Genomic DNA, 20,831 nt, shown 5'->3' on the forward strand with positions numbered 1-20,831 from the left:
TGGAATCCTCACCTCTTCCAGCTCTGTGGATCTTCTAGGCTGGGCTTCTCCATTGAAAGTCCAGGCTGGTAAGCACACTTTACTTTTTTTTTTTTTTAAGTGAGGCAATTGGGGTTAAGTGACTTGCCCGGGGTCACACAACTAGTAAGTGTGAAGTGTCTGAGGTCAGATTTGAACTCAGGTACTCCTGACTCCAGGGCCAGTGCTTTATCCACTGCGCCACCTAGCTGCTCCCTTATTTAGTTTTGAGTTCCAAATTATATCCCTCCAGGGGCAGCTAGGTGGCGCAGTAGATAGAGCACTGGCCCTGGAGTCAGGAGTACCTGAGTTCAAATCCGGCCTCAGACACTTCACACTTACTAGCTGTGTGACCCTGGTCATTTAACCCCCATTGCCCTGCCCCTCCAAAACAAACAAAAAAACCCTCTCTAAATAAAAATGCTTATTATTATATAAAATAAAATATAAAAAAGACTAAAAAAGAAATACAGGGGCAGCTAGATGGTGCAGTGGTTAAAGCACTGGCCCTGGATTCAGGAGGACCTGAGTTCAAATCCAGCCTCAGACACTTGACACTTACTCGCTGTGTGACCCTGGGCAAGTCACTTAGCCCCCATTGCCTGCAAAAAAAAAAAAGAAAGAAAGAAAGAAATACATTCCTTCAATAGCCACCAGGAAGGTTAGGTTCTTACTCTGGATCACAAGATATGGATTGTGTAAAACTTCCTAAGACATCAACAGATGTAGATGGGGCCAGTTATTATGGAGAATGGCCTCAATACCAGTGGTGTCAAATACAAATAGAAATGAGAATCATTGGACTGGGGCCGCTAGGTGGCACAGTAGATAAAGCACAGGCCCTGGATTCAGAAGGACCTGAGTTCAAATCCAGCCTCAGACACCTGACACTTAACTAGCTGTGTAACCTTGGGCAAGTCACTTAACCCCAATTGCCTCACCAAAAAAAAAAAAAGAGAGAGAGAGAGAGAGAATCACTGAACTGTCCAAAATGAGTCCTGCAGGACACATATTGACTTGGGAAACACAGATTATTTATCTGTGTCTTGTTTTATTATTTGTGTCTTATTTTATTTTTAGTTATTTTGTTAAATACTTCCCAATGACATTTTAATCTGGTTGGGCTGCATTCATGATTGTTGTGGGCCCCCTTTGGGCAGCATGTTTAATGCCTCTACTCTATAAAGCTCTATAACCTTTAATTCATTTGAACAATATCTGATCGAAGGGTCCTCTTTCCCATATATTAAATTTTTTTTTTTTGGTGAGGCAATTAGGATTAAGTGACTTGCCCAGGGTCACACAGCTAGTAAGTGTCATGTGTCTAAGGCTGGATTTGACTCAGGTCCTCCTTAATCCAGGGCTGGTGATCTATCCACTGCACCACCTAGCTGCCCCCATATATTAATTTTCTAGAGGCACTTTTTCTTCATAGTAACCTAGGAGAAGGCTCTATCTTCTTTATCTCATCCCTCCCCACTACATCAGTTTATTTGGGAAGGGATTGGACAAGATAATTTTAAAGATACTTTCTAACTCTAAATGTATGATTCCTTTCTAGAAAACCCCAAGAGAAAACAGATCATACCAAAAGGGGAAAAGATCATTAAACTAGGGCTAGAGGGACTCTCCGTCTTAAAATTATTTTGTATAGCTTTGTATGTATTTATCAAGAAACACAGGGTGTTTCCTTGATGAAACAATCTGTATATATATTGTATCTCCCAATAGAACATAATAACAATATTTATAATACTTTATGGATACTATCTCATTTGATGCTTATAACACTCTTGTGACATAAGTGCTATTATACTGTTTTACAGGTGAGGAAATTAAGGCTCTGAAAATCTAGGTGACTTCATGGTTATAGAGCAATAAGTGTCAGAGGCAGGATTCAAACCCAGGCCACCCTCAACCAACCTCATTCTCTCTACATTTCCCAGTGTTTTTTTCTGAATCGAAAGAGTTGTCTTTCTATCTCCAGCACCTAGCAAAGTACCTACCGAGCACACAGTAGGTGCTTAATGTATGTTTGTTGAATTGAATCAAATAAAGGTCACGAAAATAGTGAATAGCAGAGGCAGGATGCTAACTCAGGTCCTCGACCTGTTATTCAAGTATTCAAGGAGCAAAGCCCAAGGGATACTAGCTAAATCCTCATTTAACAATTCTTTTTTTTTTTTTTTTTGCAGGGCAATGAGAGTTATGTGACTTGCCCAGGGTCACACAGCTAGTAAGTGTCAAGTGTCTGAGACCGAATTTGAACTGAGGTACTCCTGAATCCAGGGCCAGTGCTTTATCCACTGCGACACCTAGCTGCCCCCCTCATTTAACAATTCTACACAGAGACACAGAAGCACTTTTTCCCTTATAAAGCAAACGCTGTTTACTTCCCAAGCTAACTACCTGACAATCTGACCTCCCTTTTAATAATAGAGGAGGTGTTGCTAAGCCTCTACTGTACCCAAATGAAGGCCTAGGTGCTGATGACTGATAGGGAAAACCCCTGAGAGAGGAGGGGGAGTTGAGGGGGTAAGGGGACAAAATTAGACACAGACTCCTAGATTTGGATCTCACCTCTATCCTCAGACTTGACTTGAGATAAATCTGTACTTACCTTTATGTGTCATTCAAACAAACGTTCTTCCTATCTCTGCTCCCCTCACCAACCAGTAATTTTACCTACCTTCTAAGGACAGTGAAAAAAATGTGACTGACAATACTCTGAGGCGGTGATACTCAAACACCCAAATTATTATGCTCAGATAAGTTTCTCTCACCTACCCAATGTTATCATCTAGAGAGAAGTGGGAATTTTTTGTGGACTTTGACAATCTGGAATAAGGGGGCATCAGAATTTGACTGTTCTCTCACCCCCCACCCCCTTCTTTCTCTCTCCCCTTGCAATAGTAAGACGTGGAAAGTGGCCCTGGGCAGGTACTGGGCACCACAGGCTGTCCCTTCCTGCATAATAGATAAGGCGGGTGGCAAGAACAGAACATGATCAGGAAAGAGAGTCGGTCTGTCTGGAAGTTGTCTGACACATCCCAGCGCTATTGCCAAAACTGATGTCTCCATTGGCAGGAACAGCAAAAAGGGAGGGAGCTGCTGCTTCCCCAAGGCAAATGGAGTGATTAGGTAATTTAGCAATGCCCTGGAGATCTGTCCCCCTTCAAGGCTATTGGGGGAGGGAAGAGGGTCCTAACCGGGACTATTCTTGAATCGGAAGTCCCGTCATCAAAGAAGGAGACACTGGGGCAGCTAAGTGGCGCAGTGGATAGAGCACCAGCCCTGGAGTCAGGAGGACCTGAGTTCAAATGTGGCCTCAGACACTTAACACTTACTAGCTGTGTGACCCTGGGCAAGCCACTTAAACCTAATTGCCTCACTTAAAAAAACAAAAAAAAAGGAGACACTGTAGCATTGGCAACACTCAGATGTCTTATTTCCTAGGGCTGAGACCTCTCAGAGATCTGGAGAGGTCCAAAGTTTGTTTTTTGTGGTTTTTTTTTTTTTTTTCAGTGAGGCAATTGGGGTTAAGTGACTTGCCCAGGGTCACACAGCTAGTAAGTGTTAAGTGTCTGAGGCCAAATTTGAATTCAGGTCCTCCTGACTCCAGGGCCGGTGATCTATCCACTTCGACACCTAGCTGCCCTGAGAGGTCCAAAGTTATCTGAAGCACTTGAGTGGAGAAAAGGAGAAAATGCACCTGTAATGGAGAGGAAAATAATTTATTGCCAGAGACATAGAGACCGGGAATGTCCCAAACCAGAACTAGCAATTTTGTTTGTTTTTTGTGGGGCAATGGGGGTTAAGTGACTTGCCCAAGGTCACACAGCTAGTAAGTGTCAAGTGTCTGAGGCCAGATTTGAACTCAGGAACTCCTGAATCCAGGGCTGGTATTTTATCCACTGTGCCACCTAGCTGCCCCAGAACTAGCAATTTTGGCACCCTAGTCAAGCCTCATATCAGCTTTTTAAGACAAATTTAGATAGGAGTCAAGAGCCTAGGACATTTTGAGGCTGCTGCTGAGGTCTGACTGGAGAAGGGGGAGGCTGAACCAGACTAGAGAGTTCAAGTGAGTTGATAGCTTCTAGTTTTGAATTATTATTCTTGCTAAATAGGTGCCCTGCAACTTAGGTAGTTGGTAGAACACTGGACTTGAACTCTGGAAGACTTGCTATCAAAGACTTACCCTCTCTCTCTCTTTTTTTCGTGAGGCAATTGGGGTTAAGTGACTTGCCCAGGGTCACACAGCTAGTAAGTGTCAAGGGTCTGAGACCGGATATGAACTTAGGTCCTCCTGAATCCAGGGCCATGCTCTATCCACTGTACCACCTAGCTGCCCCAAAGGCTTTCTCTCAAAGCAGTCACTAAAGCTCTTTGAGACTCAGTTTCCTCATCTGTAAAATGAGGCTAGTCATAATACCTGGCCCACAAGGTTGAGATTGAGGACCAAATGAGACAATGTATGTTGGCAAATCTTAATGTGTTCTACAAATGTTAGTTATCGTTATCATTATTACTACTAATAAGCTCAGTTGTTTTGGATATAGAAAGGGTGTAAGTGCCATTGTAGTAGGGGTGGATTTAATTGATCAAATTGATCATGAGGCATCCCAAAGAATTACAAGACTCAGTGATTCAGTTTCCCAAGTTTTATTGAAATACTGTGCTGACCATAGGGAGGAGCCTCAAATAGGGGGATGAAAATGGTTATATTTACAGTAAGAAAAAGTAGGTTATCTCCTCATTATCTTAAGCCCCTACTTAAGGAGGTACATGGGAGATCTTATCCTAATTTGGACTTCCTGGGGTCCTAAGACAACCTCCAAGGCAGGTACCTTTTTCCTTGGAGGTGTGTTTTTGGGGTTTACACATCATAAGGTGAACCTAAGGACACATTTGATCCTTTCTACTCATGTTCATGAAGACATGCTTAGACTTGTCAGAACCAGAGGGTCTCTCTGTTTTGGGTATCTCTTTACTTTAAATCTAGTTTCTAGGTGTCCTGTCATCTAGGAATATTAATGGCTATTAATGGTTAATGGTCCCTGGTTACAGTCTCTATTGATGGTGAGGATTGATAGGGACAAACCGTCTTGGTTACCCTAAGATCACAAACCTTAGTTTCCCTGTTAACCCTTTTAGATACTATTAATAAGGATTCAAGTCTCAGTTTATCGGTTAACCCCTTTTTGTCTCCTCCATCACTATGAGAGTCCTCTACATTTCTGAAGCAAAGCTTCCTTCTCTCAGGGCTCTGGGAATGTCTAAAGATGATTCATCTGAAGGAGTCCTTGGGAAGAATCCTTGTGGCTGCCAAATTGAAGTTGAAAACAATGAATATTTGAGGTTGGAAGGAAAGTGAAAAGTAGATGGCAGCACAATCCTTAGGAGGAAGAGGATAAAACTGTGTATAAAACTGGAACTTCTGAGGATCACAGACCACAGGCTGAACGGACAGTAGAGATCACTTATCTAGGGGCCCATAAGGGGAAGTGACTTGCAGAGAACAGTAGCTGGGAGTTGAATCTAGGTGTCCAGGACTCTTCCCATTTCGCTCTGCTGCCTCCCAGTCCCTAGCCCCAGTGAACCTGAGAACGACCAGTGGTTCATCCCCATCTGAGGCTTCAGTTTTCCCATCTATACTAACTAAACTAGATAACCTTTAAATCCCACTCTAATACTTATATTCTGCTATATTTCCCTACCTGACACAAAAGTACATGCTCAAAGAGAAGAAAGGCTGCGTGTGACCAAAAGAATACAGATGGTTCCAGACCAGACTGCCTTCTGGTCTCACATGTGCTTGCCACGGGTTGAGGAGGAGAAAGGATGGAGGGAAGAGAAGGAAAAAATAAATAGGAGACCCGAAAGGCGGGCCGCACGGGTAAAAAGAAACAAAGCAGAGAAATTCTGGGCTTCGTCGGCCGCCGTACCACCCGGAGAGTCAGTCGCTATAGTAACATCGGAAAGCGGCGGGAGGAGGCGACTTTGTCTTAAGGTTCGCGCGCGCCTGGGGTTCCTGCTGCTCTGGTGGGGCTAGGGCAGGGGCGTCTCGCGGCCTAATAAATATTCACTCGCCTTTTCTGCATAGGTAATGAGCTAGGAGCGAAGTGGGAGCGCGGACGGGGGCCGGGAGTAGGGGACCGGGAGGGAGGGCGGCGACGGCGGCCGTTAGGGAGTGGAGCCCGAGGCTGGGCGGGTGGGTGTGTTGGGGGCAAGCGGCCAGGAGGTTGCGGCGGGGACTGTCCGACTGAGGGGAGGCCCGAGCAGCCCCTGGCTGTTCCCAGCCCACGGGCGCAAAGGAGCCGCCCTGGGGAGGTGGGGAGAGCCGGTCCTTTGTCTCCTTAGGCCTCAGTTTCCTCTTCCAGGTCCCGGGCCGGGGCGGGGGAGAGAAGGGGTTTGTGGGGAAGAAGGGGAGGCAGCCCCCGTGGGGGACTGAGGGCGGGGCTTCCCGGCCTGGGGCTGAGTCTTATCCCTCGGTCCGCTCGGGTAGCGGTCCGCTGCGGGGCCAGGTAACGGTGCCGCGGGCTTTGTAGAGTGGGAGATTCCCAGCTGTCAGTCTTTGTAAGTTTTCCACTTGGATTTCTCACTTTTGCCCCATATTTCTTGCTTCGCAATCTTTGATAAATCAAAACACACACACTCGCACTCTCTCTTTCTCCTCCTCCTTTCTCCCCTTCCTTTCTCTTTCCCTCTCTCCTTCCCTCCTCCTACTTCTCCAAACCCTGCCTCCCTCTCCCTCTCTTCCCTTTCCCTCCCTCCCTCCCTCTCTCTCCTTTAGTCTCTATTCATATCTGTAGAAAGAAGAAGTCCTTTCAGCTATAAATCCCACATCCCTTGAGGGTGTTAAGAACTCAGACTGGTAAATGATGTTTTTGGAGTGGGAGGGTCTAGATTTGACTTCCAGAATGGCGGTTCACTACTTTGGTGACCTAGGGCCAGTCGTTTAACTTCTCAAGGACTTAAATTTCCTTTTCTTGTAAAATGCAAAATGAGTAGATTGGACCTCAAGATCCTTTCCACTACTATTTTATATACATTTTTAAAGACCCATCCTACAGGATAGTCTATTGTTCTAAGACTCTTCCCACCCACTTTCCCCCACTTGCAGCTTCTGGACCAACACAGAGCAGCCTGCCCCATGGATGTGAGTCACTGACCCCCCACTCTTGTTCCTTGACCCTACCTATGTTATTCTCCCCAATTCTAAATCCTTTGTTCTGCTAATCTTGCTGCCCTTCTACCCCTCCCAATCCTATCCATATTCCTCCCATTTTGTGTCCCTGAGGTACCCACCCTCTCCCTATCCTTTTGTTACCCATTCCTCCCTATAACTATAGCTCACAGAGGCTTCCTCTAGCAAACTGAACCTAGACCGGGGTCCTGTGGTGAGTGTCTCCTTGCCCATTCCTGCTATCGTCTTCATCAGTGTGGTTGTCTACTTGCTGCTGCTTAGCCTGGTGCTGCTGGCCAGACATTATTTGGTGGTGAGGAGGCACCCAGAGAGGGGAGGGCAGGTGGGAGTGGGCAGTACCAGTGTAGGGAAGTAGAAAAGAAGGGCTCAGGTATCCCAGCCTTACTCCCCCAGCTCTGACTTTTCCCCAAATACCCCATTCTTTTTCTACTCTGGTTCACATTCCTCCAGAACCCAAGTATTCCCTTGAAATCTTGCTTTCCTCTCATAATTCTGGCTTCTGGTTTCCCCTGCCCCTTTCAAGAAGCCAGAAAGCTCTCCCCAGGTCCCATCTCTCCATTGGTATGTGAATTGCCCCATATGGACAAGAGGGAAAGGGTAATAATGAGGAAAACTAGGAGTCTGAACTCTCTCTGACTCTCAGGAGCAAGATTGCTGCACAGACTGCAGAGGGTCCTGCAGGAAGGCAGATGCCCCTGGTCCCTTTGAGTGTTGCCAGGGTTGTGCTGAAGCCTGTGACTTCCCTCTGCCCAGTCCAGCCCGATGCTTGGATGCCTGCTGCCCCCAGCCCATGGAAGCAGTGAGTGATTCCCTTTGACTCAGACATCCTTTGATTATCTTATTCCTCCTCTTCATTTATAAAGTCCTTCTCATCTTGACTTCTAGCTCAACACACCTACCCTTTCTAATCCCTGCTTCTGTCATAAAGATACGATTTTAATATCTTTATTAAGGAAAGGAGAGGCAGAAAGTCATAAATTATATTCTACAGCAAATCTTTTTCTAGTCATACAGTTTACTACAAGGTTGGAGAACACAAGATCCCACTTTTTTACAAAGAAAAATTTTGTTTAAAAGAGAAAACTGCTATCTTAAGTGGTTTCCTGCAATCATGTTTCCCATGCATACGTCAAAATCATATAAGATTCTTCGAAAGATGTAACAACAGAGATGACTGTTGGATCCTCAGATTATTAACATAAAGTAATAGAGTAATGTAACCCAGTTGTTCATATTTGCAGATCTCACACACACACACACACACACACACACACACACACACAAAAATCACTCAGAAGACGTCAGTCTAACTATCCTCACAGGAAAGAAAAACAACAATAAATAAGAATAACTACATGTTTCTTGGATAGACTTCAGATGGACAGTGAGATGGGCTTGGAATTGAACAGGAGAAAGAGGAGGGCAGCGTTTGGGGAACTGGGCATTTCTTTTGTAATAACAGTTTTCTCCCTGAAACAAAGGTCCCATCTTTAAAATGCCAGTATTCTTCCTGGGATGGTGTGTGACTTCACCTCAGGTATTTAATCTCCAAAGAATTAAAGTTGTGTCATCCAAAGGGCAATGGCTGGGTTTGGTAGGCTATAACATACTACTGATTTTAAAAAGTATCATAAAGGATGTCATCAGAGAGACCTATGACCTAAAAGGAAGGTGGGCTAGTCTTGTAAAGAAATCAAGGAGACTCACTAAAAAAAAAAAAAAAAAGAAAAGAAAAAAGGCGGGGACAGCTAGGTGGCGAAGTGGATAGAGCACCGGCCCTGGAGTCAGGAGGACCTGGGTTCAAATGTGGCCTCAGACACTTAACACTTACTAGCTGTGTGACCCTGGGCAAGTCACTTAACCCCAATTGCCTCACTAAAAAAAAAAAAAAAAGAAATCAAGGAGAGCCTGCTTGCTCTGTTGTAGCTATGTAATGTCAAGAGATACAGAAAAAGACCTCAGCCTGATGTGTGAAGGAGAGGCAGGAAGATTCATAAACAGAATTTGGGTGGCAGTTTGCATCATAAGAGGACCCACCTACATTGACCACACCTTATCTGTTGAAGAAGTACCAACGTATCCCTAAAGACACATTGTTGTTCTAAAGCTCTTCCGTGGGTAGATAGCTTTTTTTCATCCTAGAAGATTTGTACAGTATTTATTTAGGACTTATATGTACTATCTTCTGCCAAAACTATTTTGGCAACTTACAATGTTGATTTATATAGCATAGCAAGGAAAAAGAAGATGGTATAACATGAGGGTACTCTAATATGAATATTAGCCAACCAGATTAAATCTCCAATTTACCTCCCCAGAGATAAAAGAAGTTTTAATCAAACTCACCACATTTTAAGTTTTCTACCCACTTCATTCTAGCTTTATCTTTTTGGGATATTTCTGATCATTGTGGTACTGGCTTGAGATACCCTTGCATATGTGTGTGTACACAAATATACAAATATACACATCTTTTCTTCTTCCCTGTACTGGGAGTACATGCATGCATGCATACACACACACACACACACACACACACACACTCACACACTGGAGTCACATGATTTCTTCAGGAATATGACACCTAACCGTGAAACTTCTGATCTTGTAAATGCCATTTTCCTATTTCTGGACTGGGCAGGTCTTAATCAGGCTCTTTAACTGTGACTGATATCTAGCTCTGTTTCTGGCCTTAAACATTTGACCTTTCAATCCCATATCCATCCAGGAGAATTTCGTGTGGGGAGAGGGAGGGGAGGTGCCTCACTTTGCCTGGCTTAGATCCAATACAGTTCTAGAGGGAGAGACAGACAAGGAAGCAGGTAGAACATTTCCCACGTGCAGCTGCTGTTTCAGAGACAAATTGTTCCTGCTCCTTAGGAGATGTACTCTCTAACCAATATCTGTTTCCCTTAGCTGGGAGTTGAGTTCTTTGGCCACTTTCCCAACGTTCTTTGTGTTTCTGAGAGAGGAAAAATTTGTTGCCTTTATACAAAGGCAAAAATCGTTCTTCAGTTGCACTTATTTCTACATGAGAGAATCTATTTTAAAACTATAGGCATGAAATGAACACATTTCTATAGTGGTCTTAAAATAGATATATAGATATAGATATATTGACCTTCATCTCCCCACCATCCTTTAAAAGCAAAGGGCAATGGATTTAGAATCAAAATATCTTAGTTTCAATCCAGCTCTTAACATTTGTTGGATTGGATACAAATCTAGTGAGGGTTAAGAGCCTGTGTGATGGATGCAGTATAAGGCACCATACCAGGGGCCAAGAATATGAAGACAAAAAGCAGAGGAGTCTGTGACCTTAAGAAATTTACACTCTACTGAGGGAAAAGAGTGAGTAAACAGATAAATGATACATGATAGCACTAACACCTAGGAGAACCAGGAATGATTTCCCATAGGAGATACATATATATATATATATATATATATATATATATATACATGAAATAAGCCTTGAAGGAAGCTAAGATGGGGAGGAAGCAGAAGGGAGGAGGATGTGTTCCGGGTATGGAGGCAACCTGTGCACAGGCATAAAAGTGGGAAATGGGACATAGAGTTTGGAGAATAATTATGTAAGTCAGCCAGTTAGAGAAAGGAGAGTAATGGGTGGCAGGCTGGGGCCTGGTTGTGAAGGAATTTAATGGTGGAACTTCTATTTTGCCCTAAAGGGTTATAGGGAGCCACTGAAGGTCCTTGAGTAGGACAGTGGTGTGGTATGACTTATGCTTTAGAAAAATCATTTGGGCAGCTCTTTGGAGGATAGATTGGAGAGGGGATGGACTGGGAATCCAAGTACGAGGCTATTGCTATACTTCCAATGACAAGTGATAAAGCCTAAACTAGGACTGTTGGACATGTGAGGGACAGAAGGGAACAGCTGGGGGAGGGAGGGAGAATTAACAAGAACTGACAACTGACTAGATATAGGGGTGATTGTCTCTCCTCAGCAAAAATGGTGAAGCTTAGGGGAAGGGAAATAACAAATACTTGTTTTCCAGATATTGAGTTTAAGAGGCATAAATTACAAAGAACTACACATGTCCAACAGGCAGATGGTGATGCTGGACTGAAGCTTAGGATAAAACAAGTTCTGGGAGTCTTCTCTATGATTATTGAGCCCATGCTGGTTTGTGAGATCACTGAAGAAGCAGAGAGAGGAAAGGGCCCATAGTTTGGAGGTGGGACACAGATAACGTTCCAGCAGAGATTTTGAAAGAGTGGTCAGACAGCACCTGTAAGAGAACGGTGCCACCAAAACTAAAGAAGAGAAAAAGTAGCTAGGAGGAACTGGGCAGCAGTGTCACCTGAGGGCAAGTGAGGCCAGGAAGAACAAGGAATTTGGCAATTAAACTGTTGCCCTGGAAAAAGGGAAATTTTAATTGAGTTTGTAAGTTAGAAGCCCAAACTGGAGCCAACTAAGAGAGGAGTAGGAGTAGGAGGTAGAAAACCTGATTATAGGCTGCTTTTTCCAGGAGCAAGGGCAAGGCATTTATCTTCTCTGAACCTCAGTTTCCTTATCTATATAACTCAGATAATAATGCTTATACTGTCTGTCTCACCGGGTAGTTGTGAATAAAGCACTTTGGAAAGTGCTTATCTAAATGGGAGCAATTATCATAATTTGCTTCCTAGAACTTTTTTCTTCCCTCTCTGAATCTTCACCACCCTTATCCTTTCCTCTCTTTCATTTTCCCACCACTCCTTTTCATCGTTCTCTCTTCTCCCTCAGGGTTGGGCCCCCCAGTGCCCCAGATGCTGCCCACTGTGTGACTGTGCCTGTGCCTGCCAGCTGCCTGACTGTCAAAGCCTCAATTGCCTCTGCTTTGAAATCAAGCTCAGATGAGGATCATTTGCTCATGGTTATGGAACACTGCCTTCTCGAAGACCTGCCTCCCCCACAATCCCAGAAACATACCCTGGGAGTTGGGCCACCACCCCAGTGAAGCCTAAAATGGCTAGCCACTTTCCTGGCAAGGGCTAGCTTGTCCTTTTGTCTTCATTGGACCTAAGCAGAGAAGAACCAGGCTCTCCTAGAAAGATGCAGAGAACAGTTACACTTAGAAGCATCCAAGCCTTTTGAGAGCTGGGACCTCAAGCACCTTGGAGAAAATCAGGAGAGGCTAGTTCTCTTGTTGAGTAACCTCTTGGTCCCTGCTCAGCTCTAGCCCCACCAACAGATAGGAGGGAAGGGGTCTGGCTCAAGCTAGGGCTGGTAGTATTCATTCCTCCTCAGAAGAGACTGAGTTCAGGTTGTTCTGTCCAGGGTTGTTGGGATTTCAGGGTGACCTTTGCTGTTTAGTCACATCTGATTCTTCGTGACCCTGTGGACCATACTGTCCATGGGGTTTTCTTAGCAAGGATACTGGAGTGGTTTGCCATTTCCTTCTCCAGTGGATTAAGACAAAAAAGGTTAAGAAACTTGACCAAGGTCTGAGGCAGGATTTGAACTCCGGTCTTCCTGACTCCAAGCCCAGCATGCTATCCAGTGAGCCATCTAGCTGTCTCAGGGACTTGTACCCCTCCATCTGCCAACTCCTCATTCTTTTAGGAGCTAGATGTGTACCTCTCCATGAAGCCCTGAAATAGGTACCCATGAATAAGGACTGATACCACTGAGGACCTGAAATAAAATCAGGAGAGTCCCTATGGTTGGGAGAAGGGAGAGTTAACATTGACTATTTTCTGGCTTTCTATCCTTGAGATTTCAACCCTGTATTTCCTTTGGCAGGCAGGGCAGCACGACTGATTTCCATAGAAAAGGATGGCAACTCAACTGCTGGTGAGTGGGAAGTGGTTACATATGCCTTTCTTTTTCTGCTTGCTTTTACCCTCTGTCTGTTGGATCCCTCACTACCTCTTTTCCTAGCAGAAGCCTTTCCCTTGGTCACGCCCCCTCCTCTAATTCCTTCCCCTCCCCTGCTGTGAGCCCCATCCTGGCCTGAATGTCAGGGGCTTCAGGTTTCCCCTAAATATAGTTCTCTGCCAGAGGAGCTGAGGTGGGGAAAGGGCAAGGGTCACAAGAGAAGGTCGGGAAAATTCCAAGAGGAGGGTGGGGAGTACTTTATAACCCCAACCAAACCCTGTCTCACCACTCACTGCCTAGGCTTGAGTCCAACCCTCCAGACTCCATTTAGGTGCGTATCCTCTGGGTAGCTGAGCTGAGAAAATGGCGTGGGGGTGGGGAGGGTTCTTGGGCTGGGGAGAATAATACGAGATGGAGTAACAATAAGAATTGGGGAGCAGAAAGTGCTATTTTAGTGAGGGTGAGGGAGGTGGTGGGGGGAATGTGAACAGTGGGAAAGTAATGAAAGGATGTCAAGCGACTAGGGAAATCTAGATTCTGAAGCAAAGGGGAGATGGAATTTGGAAACTACTTGGGCAGACGGTGCAGTATTTTGGAATGCAATGTGGGTATCATCCAAAGGACAAAATGACCTTCCCCATGCCTACTGCCCGGGACCCGCCCAGCGGAGCGCTCCGGGACCGGGCCGCTGGAACCTCTGTCTCGGGCCCTGCGGGTTTCAGCATTCTAGCTAGTTGAGGCTGGTTGCTGCCGGCCGGGCAAGAAAGGGCGCGGTCACCTGGCTTGCGGGAGCGCTGCGCCAAAGTGGCGCAGCTGCATCTTTGACAGGGGGGCGGGGAGGCTGTGGAGCTGACCTTTAAGGAATATGGGACCTTGGGAGGAGATCAAGGTCACAGCTGGCAGCGATGAGATAGTGGAGGGGAATAAAGTGGAGCGGGGCGTAGAGGTGGGAGCAGGCCAGAACACCAAGCCCACTTAAATGGGGAAATCCCAAGAAAATTATAGTTGGCTAAATCACTCCTATCTCTAGCTTCCTCCTTTCTGCTTCAGCCACCTTGCTTCACTTTTCCTGGCGCTTTCCCTCCCCCAATCACCTTCCAACCTTCATCCATCCTCTTCTATCTATTGCTCATACACCCCTCCCCCATCTCCTCCTAACTTTCCCCCTCCTTCAGGAAAATGTGGGCTGAGTCACGCGGTCCTAGGCTGAGGTCGGGCGGTGAGGGGGGGGTGGAAGAGAGTGAGCAGCTGCCCGGGGTGAGAGTGGAGGGGGCGACCCAAGGGATGTGGTTCCAGTCACGTCCGAAGGTGGGGCGGGAACAGGAGCAAACGATTCCCCCCTCCCTTTTTTGGAGCTCTCGGGAGCGCTGCAGCGTATGGTCATCTGCTCTCCCCAGCGTTAGCCTTCTCGCTCGCTGATTGGGCGAAAGCAGTTTTCCCCGCCCTTTCCATCCCCCTCCAAACCCCCGGTAGGAGGTGCGGTCTCTTTAAATGGTCAGACTCCGCCTTCGTTCCGCCCCTCCTGAGTTCAATAAGCGACGTTCGGATTCGGAAAGCGCAGAAGTTCGGCTCCCGACCATAAGAGGTCTGCATCCTGCGGGTAAGCCCACCACCGAGGCCCGCAGCCCGCTTCCGGAGGCCAGGTGAGCGCGGCTGCTGGGGCTGGGGGAGCTCGGCTCGGAGGCGAGAAGCAGCGCCCGACAGAACCCCTGCGGCCGTGCCCACGCTCGAGCCCCGACCCGCGCGGCGCCTCAGGTGGTGCTGGTATCGGGCGGGTCGCTGGCCCCCTTACCCCACTTCCCGTCATATCCCCGGACTGGAATCTTGCAGCTTTCTGCGCAATGCGACAGTCAGGGCGGAAGGCTGAGTCACGCGGGGGAGGGCGCGCCCGAGAGCTGCCCTCCGCCGGGGAGGGGGAGGGGGTGGGGGGGAGGGGGAGTTCTAGAGCCCGGCCCGAGCGGATGGTGGGAAGGGGGCGGTGTGCGCCAAGGGCGGAATGCGAAGGGGGCACAACAGTGGGCTTGGATCAGGCTCGTTCAGCTGTTCCTGAGCAATAACTGGCTTCGGGAAATGTAACGTAGGGGGTGAGGCGGAGAAGGGAAACCCGACTGAAGGGGAATTCCCTTCGGGGTTTGGTATCTCCTCCCATTAATGCCTTCCATCTTATTCTGTAGCTTTTCTTATCTCGGTGACCTTGAGCCACCCAGCCTGCCCAGTGGCTGGAATAATGGAAGGGAGAATTCTAGAGGGAGATAGCTGGGGATGCTGCCCCCCTGGATGTCTTACTCCTGCCTCCCTTCCCACTCCCCCAGTCAGCTCCTGTAGTAGTCAGCTGACTGGGAATGATGGAAGGCAGAGAAGTCTTCTAAATGAGAGCTTCTAAAATGGAGGGCTGGGCTCTTGCCCTTCACGGGGGTCAGTATGATGCCTCTGTCACTCCCATCTCTTTCCATGGATGTAGTTCTAAGCTCACAGGGAAGAGGAGCCTGACCTTGAAATGCCCTTGAGGGGTTGGCACTAAGGAAAGAGGAAATTCGGCATAAACGAAAACACTAGACCAGGAGTTTAGGAAATCTGTATTCTAGCTCTGGGTCTTGGAGATTGCTGGGTGGGATCCATCCCTTACTGTCCAAACTATTTCCTCTTTCATCTGAGGTTCTAGGCTTTCTTTCACCCCTGAGTATGTTTCTTTATGAAATGAGAAGATTGGGCTGCTATTTAACTGGCCCTCTGTATGCATCTGAGCAAGATGAGCCTGGAGCTGATAGATATACCCCAGCTTTTTTCCTGTCTTTGTATCCCAGATTCTCGGTTCTTGTTTTCTGCTAGAGCCACCCACACCCTAGACTTGGGTCCCCACCCTAGGTTTAGGTAAAGTAGAGAAACAAAAAAAATTGTTTTAAATGGGGAAGTAGAGATACATGGACTAGAGGAAAGAGAAGTTGGGTAACAAGAATGATCTGACCTTGAATTACACAAACAGGCTTATGCCATTCCTACAGAGAGGTTTAGCTTATATCTTACTGTCTCCACCCAGGAAACTACCAGCACAGCCAAGGAAAACATGCCTTGCCAATACCCAGCGTTGACACCAGAGCAAAAGAAAGAACTGTCTGAAATAGCTCACCGAATTGTTGCACCGGGCAAGGGAATTTTGGCAGCAGATGAGTCCACTGGTACAAAGGGGTGATGGAAAGGGGCAGAGTTTTATGGGGAGGGTAGCAGCCTACTTCTCTAGATGATGCCCCTCTTTAACTCCTCTTTCAGGTAGCATTGCAAAGCGGCTGCAGTCCATTGGAACTGAGAACACAGAGGAAAATCGTCGCCTCTATAGGCAGTTACTTCTAACAGCAGATGATCGAGTGAACTCCTGTATTGGAGGTGTTATCCTTTTCCATGAGACACTCTACCAGAAAGCCGATGATGGTCGTCCCTTCCCCAAAGTCATAAAAGCAAAGGGTGGCATTGTGGGCATCAAGGTAAGGAGGTTTAAGAGATGAGTTAAAATTAAAAGAAAATTCTTGAAAATGCCAGGGGCTGAGGTTTCAGAGTAAGTGAAGTAAAGGTATCAGAGACAGAAAGAGAAATGGAAGGAAGGAGGGAAAATTTAAAATGGCTCCAAATGAGGTGAGGGTTGGGTAAGAAGGTGTAAAAGGGGGGCAGCTAGATGGCGCAGTGGATAGAGCACCGGACCTGGATTCAGAAGGACCTGAGTTCAAATCGGGCCTCAGACACTTGACACTTAATAGCTATGTGACCCTGGGCAAGTCACTTAACCCCCACTGCCCTGCAAAAAACCCCCAAAATATGGGGGGGGGGTGAAAGAGCGCTGTAAATATTATATTCTCCTCATCCCTCCCCAACAGGTGGACAAAGGTGTAGTGCCCCTGGCAGGGACCAATGGCGAGACTACCACCCAAGGTAAGAAATATCAGAATGAAAAAGGCCAGCTAGCCCACCTGTCTTGAATGAGGCTTGCTTTGTCCTGACTCCCCATCTGAGTTCTAGTGATCTTGATTGTTGGCTAAGGACTGCAGGTAGTGGGGAGAATGGAGTGCTACTTCTTGGATCACTGTCTCCCTACCAGGTCTGGATGGGCTGAGTGAGCGTTGTGCCCAGTATAAGAAGGATGGGGCTGACTTTGCCAAGTGGCGTTGTGTACTGAAGATCGGGGATAATACACCTTCCCCACTTGCCATCATGGAGAATGCCAATGTGCTGGCCCGATATGCCAGCATTTGCCAGCAGGTGAGTACCTCTTTACCCTCCCCCTGCCATAGCCTCCCATATCTCCAACAGCCCCTTCCAGTTCTGAAGAATGTCAAGCAAGCTGTTGAAAAAACATCTTCAGCTTTCCCTACTGCCCTTGTAGTAACTGGTACTGAATTCCCCAGTTTGGGTCCTGAGAATGCAGGTACCCTGGGGATTGTCAATTTATCTGAGATACAGTGAAACAAGAAACTGAAACAGCAGTGTGATAGGGTGGAGGACAGGCCAGATTTGGAGCCTTTTAGCTCTGACACTAGCCATGTGATTCTGGAAAGTTATTCTGCTTCCTGAGCTTCTCACCTTTTAAAATGAATAGGACACTACTTATGAAGGTTGGGGTTGGACAACTATCTCTTCCTGAGACCTAAGTGTTTGGAAATTGGGGGGATTCAAGATTTATACTCAAGTCATGTCCCTAGTTAACAGCAAAGGTGGGACAGAAGGTAGCCCCAAGTAGGTGGTGTCCTCACAGCCTCATTCTTTCCTTTATAGAATGGTATTGTCCCCATTGTGGAGCCGGAGATCCTCCCTGATGGAGAACATGATCTGAAGACCTGTCAGTATGTCACTGAGAAGGTCAGTGATTTGGAGGAATCGATGGAGGGTGACGGGAGGGAAGTTGATCAGGAGTTAAGGTGCTAGTGATTTCCTAGTTCACTTTTTTCCTTTTTTTTTTGTTACCTTTCCATTTCTCTAGGTGCTGGCTGCTGTCTACAAAGCTCTGAGTGACCACCATGTCTATCTGGAAGGGACCTTGCTGAAGCCTAACATGGTCACTGCTGGCCATGCCTGCACTCAGAAGTATTCACATGAGGAGATTGCAATGGCAACTGTAACTGCCCTTCGCCGAACTGTGCCTCCTGCAGTCACTGGTGAGAGAGCCCCTTTTCCCTTAGTATTTATTACTGATTGTCTCTCTCACTTTAGGTCACATATGCTCTCTTCATATCTGTTTTTTAGAAATGCGTGTTACCAGCACTTTTAAAATATGCTACCTGAATCTCTTTTCTCCCTTCCATAGGTATCACCTTCCTGTCTGGGGGTCAGAGTGAGGAGGATGCCTCCATCAACCTCAATGCCATCAATACCTGCCCCTTGCATAAGCCATGGGCCCTGACCTTTTCTTATGGCCGAGCCCTGCAGGCATCTGCCCTCAAGACCTGGGGTGGAAAGAAGGAAAATGTAAAGGCTGCCCAAGAGGAATATATTAAGCGGGCCACGGTGAGAAGGGACAAGGGAAAGAACCTGGATGAGGGACCTTGACAGGCAAGATTCTGGGAACATAAATTAGCAAAGGGTCAGGAAACAAGGGGAAAAGAAGTAGTAATCTTCAGTCCCTTCTGATGGTGGAGGGTTTATCTGGGCTGGGTCTTTGGGGGGTCAGTGTGGGTAGGATCCAGGACTACCGATCTTTCTCATGCTTTTTTCTTTCTTTCCCTCTTTCTTCACTAGGCTAATAGCCAAGCTGCTCAAGGCAAGTATACTCCAAGTGGAAAGACAGGAGCTGCAGCCAGCGAGTCACTCTTTGTCTCTAACCACGCCTACTAAGTCTAGGCCTTTCACCTGGGTATGCCCTAACACTCCAGGCCATCCCTCACAGTCCAGGAAGAGGCTGAGATCCCAGAGCTTTGTGCTGACCTCTCCCATCACTCCTAACTCGTGTGGTGTTGTTGCTCTGTGGTGAATCTAGCGACCCTTCCTCAGCCCACTTTTTCCAATAAACAACTATTTAACAAGGAATTTGATGGTTTCCCTTTGATGGGTCCTTGGGTCTTTCTGTGGGTTTGTGCTGTCTTGTCTGAACAAGGAGGACCAATCTCTGCCTTGACAAAAAAAAAAAAATTAAAATCGTCATTATTAACCCCCTGTGAGGGGATTGGGGAGAGGGTTGTAAATAGGAAATGGATGTTTTTCTAGATTTTAATACAAGCTATAAATTAGCTGTGGATCCTTGGAGAAGAAAAGTTGTTCAGACTTGGTCATCTCCCCAAGGGTATGTATACATGTACATATTTTGCCAGCCAAATTTCCTCCCCTTTTCCAAGAGCAAGATTCTCAGTGAGAATATTAATGTGGATCACAGTCTGGATTGGGAACTGCCATTTGGGGGGGGGCGGCGCTCAAGGATCTGTTATTGTCTATCCCAGAAATGTTCCTGATCATGCTAATTTGGGGTTCTCCCAAAAAAAAACCTGATAAGTGGTGTGTGTGTCATGAAGAGATCACCAGGGAATTTTGGAACCCTGCCAATGTGAGCAGGGTTCAAGTTTGAGTATCTTAAATTAGATGGTGGGTGTCTTCCCCTTTCATTCATCCAGGTTGTCATGTTAGTAATTTTCCTTCCTTAGCATAGATTTTTTTTGGAACCAGTTTCCATTCTGTTCTTCCCGTATTTGTAGTGGTACATGTGAATAGGAGAGAACTATGCTGCAATCAACAGCTTTTTCTGCCAAAGAATGAGGAAGCAGCAGCTTAATATAGTAAACAATAAACCCAACCAACTGGATTTGTAAGCAGAAGGTTTGCCTCTGCCACTTATTAGCTGTGCAATCTTAGATAAGGTGTACATAGAACAACAGAAACTTATGTCTGTAAGAGAACTTGGAGATCATTGTTCTAACCATTTTACAGAGGTGACACGTTTTTATCATTGTTGAGAATAGATCTTACAATCTGACTTCCCTTCTGACTCTTAATACTATCATAGCATATTGAAAAGCACCGCTCCATAGGAAGCCCTTTTTATCTCTGGGGTCTATTTGCTAAAATTGACAGTCCTTAAGGGATGTTATGTAGAGGAGGGTTTCCTAGTTTTTAAATCAATAGCTCCTTTACCCCAATGTAAATTTGCCCCAAATTATTCCTGTTATAGAATAATGCTTTTAATAATAAATCTGGGGCAGCTAGGTGGCGCAGTAGATAGAGCACCGGCCCTGGAGTCAGGAGGACCTGAGTTCAAATCCAGCCTCAGACACTTGATACTTACTAGCTGTGTGACCCTGGGCAAGTCACTTAACCCCAATTGCCTCACTAAAAAAAAATAATAATAAATCCATTCAGTCATTCTTCCTAGAATCCAAGAAAAGTTCAGCCTAAAAGAAAACTTTGGGGTTTCCTTTTGCCAAATATAAGTCCTTACATCTTTGTGAGTACACACTTGTTAGTCACTCACACATCAGTCACTGGAGCATCTCCTATACAATGATAAGCATACATTTGAGAGATTATTTCAAGCCTCACATTTGAGGATAGATATTTACAAATGGAGACCAATCAGAAGAGTAACCACAAGGGTGAGACTAGAAATTTAAACTCTTCAATTGAAGGAACTATGCATATTTAATTTGGAGAAGAGAAAGGGGGATTAGAGGGTATAAACAAGATAGTTCTAAAATACTAGATTTCAGAGGGCAGCTAGGTGGTGCAGTGGATAAGGCACAGGCCTTGGATTCAGGAGGACCTGAGTTCAAATCTGACCTCAGACACTTCTAGCTGTGTGACCCTGGGCAAGTC

General features: G+C 46.2%; 2 protein-coding genes across 5 annotated transcripts; both read left to right on the forward strand.

Annotated features, from left to right (window-relative positions):
* Nucleotides 1-5,794: 5,794 nt before the first annotated feature.
* LOC122753106 lies at nt 5,795-12,357 on the forward strand. The gene is made up of 5 exons (XM_044000225.1): nt 5,795-6,028; nt 7,142-7,177; nt 7,371-7,517; nt 7,869-8,024; nt 11,976-12,357. Exons 1-5 carry the CDS (start codon nt 5,795-5,797, stop codon nt 12,087-12,089), a joined length of 687 nt encoding a protein of 228 aa, XP_043856160.1. The 3' UTR covers nt 12,090-12,357.
* An 866-nt stretch (nt 12,358-13,223) lies between these two features.
* ALDOA (aldolase, fructose-bisphosphate A) lies at nt 13,224-19,058 on the forward strand. Of its 4 annotated transcripts, none has more exons than XM_044002256.1 (9): nt 13,224-13,380; nt 16,087-16,225; nt 16,317-16,528; nt 16,916-16,970; nt 17,137-17,297; nt 17,811-17,894; nt 18,016-18,190; nt 18,340-18,539; nt 18,771-19,058. In XM_044002256.1, the coding sequence occupies exons 2-9, from the start codon at nt 16,114-16,116 to the stop codon at nt 18,864-18,866; spliced, it is 1,095 nt and encodes a 364-aa protein (XP_043858191.1). In that variant the 5' UTR covers nt 13,224-13,380; nt 16,087-16,113; the 3' UTR covers nt 18,867-19,058. The 4 variants fall into 4 exon arrangements, with proteins under 4 accessions (XP_043858191.1, XP_043858202.1, XP_043858183.1 ...); XM_044002267.1 differs by lacking the exon at nt 13,224-13,380 and adding an exon at nt 14,511-14,649; XM_044002248.1 differs by lacking the exon at nt 13,224-13,380 and adding an exon at nt 14,537-14,692.
* Nucleotides 19,059-20,831: the final 1,773 nt, after the last annotated feature.

This window comes from Dromiciops gliroides, chromosome 1, assembly GCF_019393635.1.
Source record: "Dromiciops gliroides isolate mDroGli1 chromosome 1, mDroGli1.pri, whole genome shotgun sequence".
Lineage (NCBI taxonomy): Eukaryota > Metazoa > Chordata > Mammalia > Microbiotheria > Microbiotheriidae > Dromiciops > Dromiciops gliroides.